The sequence below is a fragment of the Dasypus novemcinctus genome, chromosome 2 (assembly GCF_030445035.2).
Source record: "Dasypus novemcinctus isolate mDasNov1 chromosome 2, mDasNov1.1.hap2, whole genome shotgun sequence".
NCBI lineage: Eukaryota > Metazoa > Chordata > Mammalia > Cingulata > Dasypodidae > Dasypus > Dasypus novemcinctus.
The window spans coordinates 17,966,799-17,977,355 of record NC_080674.1 but is presented as its reverse complement, the minus strand read 5'-3'; the positions used below and the strand labels follow the sequence as shown (position 1 = coordinate 17,977,355).

The 10,557-nt window shown below is 45.1% G+C and overlaps 1 protein-coding gene across 1 annotated transcript in view; it reads left to right on the top strand.

Moving 5' to 3' along the window:
* The first annotated feature begins 937 nt into the window (after positions 1 to 937).
* Positions 938 to 10,557, top strand: part of MYO10 (myosin X) — a 236,880-nt gene continuing 227,260 nt past the window's right edge. Inside the window, exon 1 of the mRNA XM_004453918.4 lies at positions 938 to 1,088. Within this exon, the coding sequence (XP_004453975.1) occupies positions 1,068 to 1,088 (21 nt within the window). The 5' untranslated portion in view covers positions 938 to 1,067. The remainder of the gene's footprint in view (positions 1,089 to 10,557) is intronic.

Here is a 10,557-nt window from a genome sequence, read left to right as displayed (position 1 = left end):
AAATGGCCACGTCCCCTTTCCAGTTTACAAAACTACATTTCCCCACTGCTATGAAAACGTCTTTTAATCTGACTGCAGGAGAGAAACTCAACACGGGACAGCAGCTTCCAGAAATTCCCCGTGGCCTCTTCGCTTTGATCTGGCCCAGCAGCCGGCGCAGCAGCGCGGACCCCGCTTCCTTCCCGGGATCGCGCATCCGACGATCCGCATTAATGAGCTCCGCGCTGAGCCGGTTCCAGGCTCCGCGGAAGATCAAAGGCACGAAAGGACCCACATCCCCTCCTCCAACGCAAGTGACTCCTTAGACCGTATTCCCAAGGGAAGCGCCAACCCCCCGGTCCGCGCCTGTCGGGGGTGTCGGGGGGAGGAGCAAGGAAACCAAGGGGCCCAGCGAGCGAGGCGGCCGCGGAAGGCGCGGGCGGGGCGGGGAGCCGCGCGGGGCGGGGCCTGGCGGGCGGGCGCGGCCCCTCTCCTGGCGGGGCGGGGCGATCCGGGAGGGCGGGGCGGGACGACCGGGGCGGGGCCAGCCGGGGGCGGGGCCGGGCGAGCAGGCGGGGCGGGGCGAGCGCGGCTGTCTGCAAGCCTCGGTGCGGGCGCGAGCCGGCTGAGCCGCGGCCGGGGAGTCCTCGCCGCTGCGGCGCTCGCCCGGGGACAGCGAGTCGGGGTTCGCCTTGTGGCCGGCGGTCCCCTGCCGGCGCCCAGCGCCCCGGGCCGGAGCACCGAGGGAGGGGGCGTGCTCCCGGGCTCCCCGCCGCCGTGCCTCAGCCCCGGGGAAGAATGTGCCACCAGCTGTTCCCAGCTCGGGAGCGCTGCGCCCAGAAGTGAGTAAATTGGTGGAAGAAGAGACAAAGGCTGCGGTTGGGACGCCCGAGTTAGGGACTCGGTTTGGGGCAAACAAAAGGTGAGAAAAACGAGAGCGGGATCAAGCGATGGCAGCGGGGGAGCCCCGCGGGCTCGAGTTTCTGGGAGCCGCGCCGTGACACGCACGGTTTCCCCGGACCTTCGGCTGCGTTGACTTCCGCGCGCCGGGAGCCGGACTCGGGCAAGTTGGTGACTCCGCTGGAACAATGGATAACTTCTTCCCCGAGGTGAGTGTGCTCCGGCCCGGGAGCGGCGGCGCAGGCGGCTCGGGGTCCCGGGGGGCCGCTCCCCTTTCGGCCCCCCGAGGTGCCCCGGGAGCGCGGGTCCTGCCCACCGCGCACGCACCCGCCGTGCGCCCTTCCCTGAGTCCTAAGAGGGCGAAACTCTCCGGGAGTCGCCTGGAATCCACCCCCCGGGAGTCTCCGGGTGAGTAAGCCGAGGCAGGTTTTGTTTTGCCCGGCGTTCCCACTCGGCTCCGGGACGGGGCGAAGGTGAGGTTCCCTTGCAAGCGGGTGACCCCGCGGCACCCCGCGCGAGGTGAGGCGGAGGGCGCGGGGGCCAGGGGAGGAGATCCGCACCCCGGCTTGGGTGCAGGAAGCCCAATAAAATGTTCAGCATGACCGTGCCTTTCTCCAAGGTCTGGTCTGGTATTTCCTTTGCAAAACGTGCCGGCTTCCTGTGAGAGGGGTGCGCGCACTTGGAGGGGAGACGGCTTAATGAAGTGTGAGCAGGGGGCGAGGGTTGAATCGCTCAGCTTTCTCTGCCCGCCGGACCTTTGGGCTTTCGGTTGTAGTGCTCAAGAAGAAGTGCTGTTTTAGGGTTTGGGATCGTTCCAGAAGGTGGGAATCAAACGATCCTGTATTTGTGCTGTGAGGGTCCAGGGCAAATTTTGAATTCGGATTTAAAAGAAAATTCGTTTAGAGCAAACAATGGTTATTTTTAAAGATTCAATGGCCTTTTTGTCATCTAGTCTTTAAGCCTTGAGGCGGGACCCCACAGTTACTTGAAACTTGACTTGAGAACCCTTTTTTGTTTCTGGGATTGAGAGTTTACTGTGGTTTTTTGGCTCCCTTTTCTTTCTTGGTTATGTTTATTTAATAGATTCTGTTTAAGTTTGGGGTTTTCAAGTGGTTCAAAGTAAACTTAGTTGACGAGAGGGAGTCTAATGTGATTTTCACTGAGAGCCAGGCTACGTTTAGGTGAATCCAGGCCGGTCTTGGAATCGTCCAGCAAATCAGACTGGTGAAAGTTTGCTTCGAAATCAACTGACTTAACTTTCTTTATATGACTTAATTGGATGTAGTATTTAAAGCCATGCTTCTTTGTGGATGCCCGTTTACTGTACTCTTCAACAACTATTTATAAAGACAAAGTGATAGATTCTTGTGTGATAGAAATATGCAGTTTTTCAGAGTGCTGTCTTAGATGTGATGCTCACATTCACTGTGAGAAGTGGACTGGAAAGGAATGGATCATTCATCAATACATATTTTTATTTTAAAAAAGGTATGTAATTGTGAGTTTCTAGCATTTTCACACCCATAGACCTCTGTTTGCATGCCTGAAAGAAGGCACCAGAACTTTTTGCAAGAGCTGCATATTGTCCAGGATAAAGGATCAGGGGTCTGCAGTGGTCTGTGTTTAATTGCTTTCATCTGTAAGGAAACAGGCTTTTTTTTTTTTTTTTTCCCCCTTGAGAGCGCAGTAATTCGTAACTTTTTTTGTTGTTTTTGTTTGGTTGTCTTTGTATTATGGACCCCTTAGAAAGTCTGATGAAAGCACGGAATTTGGTATTCAGTTTGTGGGGGGTCCGGGTCCCATGATACCTGTCTTTGGACCTCAGGGGGTCTGTGGCCTCCCCTTCGGAAGAACTCTGCCCCCTAGTGCAAGTAGGGGGGACTGCAGGATAACCGGGAGACTCCCTCCCCCACCCCACCCCGAAGTCCTGACCTCCCAGTTTTCCCAGTAGGACTTTGAAGTAGTCAAGGTACCTTTTTGGGTACACTATATCTTGGGTCAGTTGGATTTATTTTAATGGTTAGTAGGATGTGAAAGTTGGCCTCTAGAGAGCATCTCCATCCCCTTCCTTTTGTAGGTGCAGAATCTTAGGGCAAAGTTAAGTCATTTCTCCAAGACTGAAGAACTTGTTATAGAATCCAGAGCTTTTTTCTCTGCTGCTGCTGATTTTGGTATTTTGGGGAAGTTTTCATTTATTTAAAGTTATGCTTTCAATTTTGTATTTGTATCACAAGCTTAATTTCAAATCAGCCTTCAAAGTTCCACCCCTAAACACAATTCCTGTGTGAAGAAAATGGACAGCAAGCAGGACCAATGAGATAGGCTAAATAGATGTGTATTAACTGGAGACACCTTGTTAGCTTAGACCCTGCCCCCTCTCTCTTTAATCACTTGTAACAAAATATCCTTTTGTTAAATTTTCCTAGGAGGAAAGTGTCATCATGTTCTGTTAGGGGAGAAACAGTCTTTTCAAGGACAGTGAAATCATAGGGCCTCTTTATCTCTAAGAGGGGTCTTGTTGTTCCTTGGTAACTTTTCCCACCTTTGTTGGTGGTTGGACAACAATTTGAAGCTAATGCTAGGAGTTGGGGAAAAGATACTGAACGAGGTGTTGCATTCATTAGCTTCATGTTGAATGCCCAGATCCTAAGGAAATTGTTGCTACTTGTGAAGAACAGCTACTGTGCCCAGAGCTACCAGGGTTTCTCGAACTTGGCACCACTGACATTTTGAGTTACATGATTCTTTATTGTGGGGGGGCTGTCCTGTGCACTGTAGGATGTTTAGCCTCATCCTCAACTTCTGATGCTAGTAGCAGCCCTCAAGTTGTGACAGTCAAAAATATCTGCATACATTGCCAAAGAAAGGGGGGTGGGGGTTGCTGCGCATTCCCAGCTGAGAACCTCCCAGCTGGATCCATTCAGTCTAGTGGTATTAACTTCTGTGAGTGCTGCAGCCAGAGCCTTCTTGTCTGCACTTGCCTGTTTAAATATTGCCGGCTGGCGACCAAAGGTACTCCAGAATTGGAGAATCCGAGTTAGCAAAACTCCCCAATCAAGTTTCAGTTTCATCATGGCCTTCATTAGATTTTTATAGCTCCTCTGGAGTAAATTGTGTTTGCACTTCTGGCCAACTTGTTTTTTTTAGCATTTGTAGGTAAGTTGTTGAAAAACTTACTTCTGGTAGAAACTAAGTTTAGGTATGTTGGTAACCAGAAGCAATTAAAAAGAAAAAAAGCAAACAGAAAAGGCTCAACCAGCCATGCGGGAAGACTGCTGTGCAAACCCAGTCCTAAATATTTTGAAGTGGTTGGTTGTTCCCATGCCCCCCAGGGCCCAGTACGGGTTCTAGAATACAATTGGTGTCCAGAAAGTACCAAACACATAAATGAGCTTGATTTTTCTGGTGTCTATTTTAGGAATAGGTGTGGCCTAAGTGCTGTTCAAGCAAAAGATCTTTGAAGGACTAATAATGATACATGAAAGAACACTTTGATATTCAGCATAACTGTATAAAAAGTACACAAGTGTGATACAAATGCAAATTTAAAAAGCAGGGACTCCTCTTTTAAGGGATAAATTGTCAATGGAAAATATTCCAGCTGCATCTTTTTCTTAGCCTAGTTGTTCCCTCTGTGTTGGAACAAACCAAGCTCTGAAGATGTTAAGTGGAAACACCCGTCTCTTTTCAACTTGAGACAGTACTGTGGTTTTTGTTGTTCATGTCATTTTCAGCCTGAACACAAGGTCCTGAGCCTATTTTTCTTCTCTTTTTTTGTAGTGTATATATGCATGTATTTTGTTCATGATCCTATTTTTTTAGTAAAAATGTTGCAGACATTTGTTATTTTTGGAAACTGCCGGCTGGCCGTGCCCCTTCTCCCCCAGTCACCTCTAAATATGTAAAAGAAGAGTGTCAGGACTTTCTGGTCCCAGTAAACCCTGAAGGCAGTAGCCCCAGGACCTTAGCTCTTCCTTTTTCCACGATTGCATTGTAGTGCTTTGCCTTTTCTGATTGCATTGTAGTGCCTTGCCTTTTCTGCAGAGTCCGTTAGGATTTAAGGGCTGTTGTTTTTTGTTTTTGTTTTGCTTCTGCCATGTTTGCGGACAGTATACCCTGCCAGTGAGCAGCTGTGAGGACCCCCGGCCAGAGGTGGCCGGGAAGGACTGCCCCCCTCAGATCCTACTGGGTGCTGTTCCATCTCCCACCCCTCCCAGTCAGGCCCCAGCCAGCGTGGGCAGCGCCTTGGCTGTATCACCAGGGTGTGGAGGGAGAAGGCAGAGTGATGGCTTTCCCAGCTGAGCTACCTTTACGGACATGAGCCTGAAATGAGCTCTTCTGCTGCCGGGAGTGGTAGATCGCAGACCCCCGTTATTATGGTTTTCAAAAATTTATGGAAGGGGATATACAATGGGCTTCAGGATAACCAGTACTTAACATAATCTTGCTGTCAATTTGCAAGGAACATGGGAGAATGAACAGTGAAGTCTGTGTATATTGCGCTTGGCAGTTGGCCTTGTACAACCCAGTGTATTAGTCAGCCAAAGGGATGCTGAAGCAAAGTACTAGAACTCTGTTGGCTTTTATAAACGGTCTTTATTTGGGGTGAAGCTTACAGTCACAAGACCCTAGAGAGTCCAACTCAAGGTACCGTAAGAGGTACTTCCTCACCCGAGGACTGTTGCCATGTGTTGAAGCAAGATGGCGGGCGATGCCTGCAAGGGTTCAGCCTTCCTCCTTCCTATTAAGGCTCTGTAGTCCCAGCTTGTTCTGATCTCAGCCCTAGGTTGGCATAGGGCTCATCTCTTTCCCTGCGTCTCCTTTCTTTCTGGGCTCAGCTGCTCTATTCTCTTCAAGGTCAACTACGAACTGTCAGGCACAGCTCTCTTCCTGGATTCTCTGTGAATCTACTTTGTTGTGAGAGTCTGTTTTATCAGCCCACCAAGGGGGCTGGGACTCAATGCTGAGTTGAGTTGTACTCTAATGACGTGGTTGAATCAAAGCCCTAATCTTAACATAATTTTTCAGATGTCTCAGCTGAATCTAATACAATCAAATCATTATCACACCCAGAGGAACAGACCAGTTTGGAAACTTAATCTATATCTCTTTTTGGAATTTATAAATAATGTCAAACTGCCACACCCAGCTAGACCCATCACCACCTGTGGATTCTTGGCCAGATTATCTGACCACCCAGGTCTTTTGCTCTCTGATCTATAAATGGGCACAGTGATATCTATCTTGAGGTTATTAGGAGAATCAGAGATAAGGTAGACAAAGCACCTGGCACACAGTAGGTAAGTACTCATAAACGCTTAGGTATAGTAACTCTACTTGGAAATTAAGAATGAATGGTTCTTAATGGAACCTCAGTGTTGGATTGTTTCCTGTGCTAGATTACTTGTACTGGTTTTCTCTCATTCCACCTGACCTAGCAGATTTTATATTTCCAGAATTCTGTCAAAAGCATGTCCGTATTGTGTATGCAATCAAATGCATGTTCCTTAGTTTGGTTTCCAAGGCCTTTTGATCTATCATTCTCTCATTTGTTGCTGCCTGCACGAACTCTTCCCCAAAGGATCAGTTACCACATTGTGTCTCTGTACCTTTGTGCCTACTCTCCTCTCCTGACCAGACGTCCTGCTGGTCTGGCTCCTTAGGGGACCAGCCCACGCTGACCCTGCCTCTCTTCCCTCTGAATTTGACTCTCCCTTATCCTTCTTGTGCTTGTTAGGGGGAGGAATTTTCCCCTTTTAGCTAGAGGCTTTACATACTGTACATATCTTATTTTTCCCATTCTCAAATGAGTAACCTGGACCTCAAATGATTAAATATCCCACTTATAAATAAGTTTTATTACCTTATTTGTACCTAAAAAGTCCTCAACAATGGGATTCTATCTTGTATAGCAGTTCTTTTCCCTCAAAGTGCAGATTTACCTTCCCCCCCCTTATTAGGAAGCATTTTTAGAATTTCTTGAGGACAGTAATAACTATGGCTGTTGGGGATCACATCATGTTTCCACGAAAAGGCACGTTCAGGTCCCAAACCCCTGCTCCGGTGGGTGTGAACCCATTTGTAAATAGGACCTTTGGAATATTGATAGTTAAGGCGTGCCCAAGTGAATGTGGGTGGGCCTTAATCCAATGTGGCTGAAGTCCTTATAGCCAAAGGAATATTGGGCCCAGAAGAAGAAGCTGTGGGGAGGAGCTGGAAGCTGGAAGTCTGCAGAACCGGAAGAAAAAGGAGATGTCTCCACGTACATTGCCATGTAACAGAAAAGCTAAGGACCAAGGATGTCTGGCAGCCAATCCAAGAAAGCCAGAGTCTTTGGGGAGAAAGCCTTGCCTTACTGCCATCTCCATTTTGGACTTCTAGCCTCAAAACCATTAGCCCTGTCGTTTAAGCTAACCCACTGTATATTTGCTTTACCAGATAGGAAACTCATAAAATGGCTAATGTTTTTTGAGTGCCAGGCAGACTTTTCAGTGCTTTAAATTCAGTAACACATTGTTTTTAACCACCCTAGGAGTCAGGCTCTATAAATTATACCTACTATATAGCTAAAGAAACTGAGGCACAGAGATTAACTGGCTCAGTGTCACAGAGATTGAAAGGAACAGCCAAGATTTGAAGACAGACAGGGGCTGTCTCCAAGCCTCTGGGTTCTCCAACGCCATGCTTTTTCTGTCCTGCCGGTATCATTTGCCTTATACTATGTCGTCTTTTCGAGGCTCTTTGATGAAGTGCCCTATTATAAGTAGTAGTAGGCAGTTAGTAAATGCATTTTGAATTGAAAATTTCAAATTTGAGTTGAAAACTATATGTGGTCTACAACCCTAGGAACATTGAAATCTCAACAGGAATATGTTAAAAAGCTTTTGAACATGCCACTAATTTTTGTTTGGTTTTTATTTAGGAAAGAAAAATATCTTCTGTTTCCTTATAAACCGTGGTTTCTGAAGCTGTCTGCCCCAACCTCATAAGGATAGTAGGAAAACTGATACAATAATGCACTTAGAAAACTAGATTTTTGAGATGTGTTTATTTTGTTATAAGAAAGAGAAAACATATTTCACTACCTTGCTCCCCTCCGCCATTCTAACTATCAATTATTGGAGTATTTATCTTCTTTGAGGTCTTCTGATGGCATCTACTCTGGTTAAAGATTCTGGCAACTTTTCCAGAGTTTCTCTAGATGAGTTGTCTCTTCTTGTTAGTTTTATTTGCTCATGGAATGATCCTTGCCAGTAGAGCGGAACATTTCTCCAAGAGCATTCCTTGAATAAAATATTTTGCTACCTTGCTAGGAGCTTTTCAGAAAGCCTATCCACTAGGCTCACATGACATCATATCATGTGACTGACAGCTGCAGGAAAAGATGTTCGGGTCCCTACAGCAGAACCGAGGCACCAAACTATTGAAATACAGCCAGAAGAAGAGCATTTCACGTCTAATGGCTTTCCCTTTACCAGGCTTCAATATCTGTTCTTCAGATTAATGTTCCCTCCGTAATATTAACTTATGTTAAGAGAAAAGGTAGCAAGGCTGAACTTTTGCACTTGGGAGTAGAGATGCTTCTCCATGGTTCTTATTGGTGATTTAAGGGCCAAGGTCAAACAGGATTTGGGGATACCAGAAAAGAAAGTTGTAGCTTTTTACATGACCTTTTACTTAACACTGGAACCCAAAGGGATTCCATAATTCTTATAACTGTCTTTTTGTTTTGTTTTGTCTTGTCATGTGAGTAGCATCCACTAACAATGTGTTGAGGAGAGCCTGGTGGCCATATCTCTGTAAAGAGCCTGAGCTCCTGAGATCTAATTTGTATTTTTAAATTCTGATAAAAATAAGTTATCTGTAGACTGCCATGCTCATTTCAGGCTACCTTTAATGCATTTTTGGTTTTTATTAGCTTTATAGGTACTTAAATTAGTTGACTAGGAATGTATTTCATTTTAGTCGTATTCTTGGAAAAAAATTTATTGATAGTCCTAGATTTACCATATTAGTTTTTCCATGTCTTTCTTAAATATTTTGATTCTTAATCCTGCAAAGATTATGTATTCCGCTTAGAAAAATTTAAAAATGACAAGCAAAAGGCAAACAAGCCACCCCCTGAGTCTTCCAGCCCAGAGCCGGTTCTTAATGTTTTGTGGTATGTGCTTTGAGATGGTGTTTTCTTTGCCTGTGTATATATATATTTCTGCAAAAGCATACCCATAGTGTTTTTCACTTAATAGTTCATTTGAGAAAAGCTTTCAATGTTAAGAAACTTGCATGTTTACAGGCAGTTCCTATTATTTCAGGGTGAGGGGGTAAGAGCACAAATGCCAGTTCACATACCACATATTTAAATATTTGGAAGTTGCAAGTGAAGCTTTACAAATTGGTAAATAAAATGTGTTCTATTCTCCTACCATGACGAGTATACATTCATGAGGACACAGTTAAGAAATATGTTGAAAGCTGTAGTTTTTACTGTGGAAAGCCAGCAAAATAGCCAAGAAGAATGAATTTAATTATAGTTGCACATGTCTGAGTGTTCTGTTGATGGGCCAGTGATGTTTGCATGATTAGTATAGACAGGTTTCATAATACATTCTCCACACGTCTAGTTTTCTTGGTCTTATTTCAGTGAAATCTCTAATTATATGGTTATAGTTAAGATTTTCACAATAATTTGCGTTATATTGACAGTAGTGCCAAAGTGGAACTTCTTTCTTGAGTTATTGTGGTTCTTAGATTGTTTTATAGGAATTTCAGTCTGAAGTAGGCCTGCTTTACCGAGGCAAGGCAGTAGTTACAGGCATTTTCAACAAAATCCCCTTGTGATGTCTCACTGTTTTTTTTTTTTTTTCAAATTCTACTCAATTTATTCATTAAAAAAAATACTATATTCAAAAAATATGAGGTCCCCATTCACCCCCACCGCCCCCACCCCACCACTCCCCCCACAGTAACACTCTCCCCCATCATCATGACACATCCATTGCATCTGGTGAGTACATCTCTGGGAATCTCTCACTGTTTCTTTTTTTTTTTTTTTTTTTTTTTTTTTTTTTTTTTTATTTTTTATTTTTTTTATTTTTATTTTTTTTTTAATTTTTTTATTTTTTATTGAATTTGTAATAATATTACATTAAAAATATATATGTGAGGTCCCATTCAACCCCACCCCCCCACCCCCCCTCTCCCCCCCCCCCAACAACACTCGTTCCCATCATCATGACACATCCATTGGATTTGGTAAGTACATCTTTGGGCACCTCTGCACCTCATATACATTGGTTCACATCATGGCCCATACTCTCCTCTATTCCATCATGTAGGCCCTGTGAGGATTTACAATGTCCAGTGATTACCTCTGAAGCACCATCCAGGGCAGCTCCATGTCCCTAAGACGCCTCCACCTCTCATCTCTTCCTGCCTTTCCCCATACCCTTTGTCCATTATGTCCACTTTTCCCAATCCAATGCCACCTCTTTCTCACTGTTTCTTGAGGCAATATCTAGGTCCGTCAGATATTTCTTAAATTGTTCAAGTTTTTCAATGCTGGGTAAATTAGAAAGAAAACTAAAGGCAGAATTATTGGTTAATTTCTTAAAAATCTTTTTACAGTTGAGAATACCTTGATACATATTGGCCAGCAAATAACTGATATAAAAATGTTTT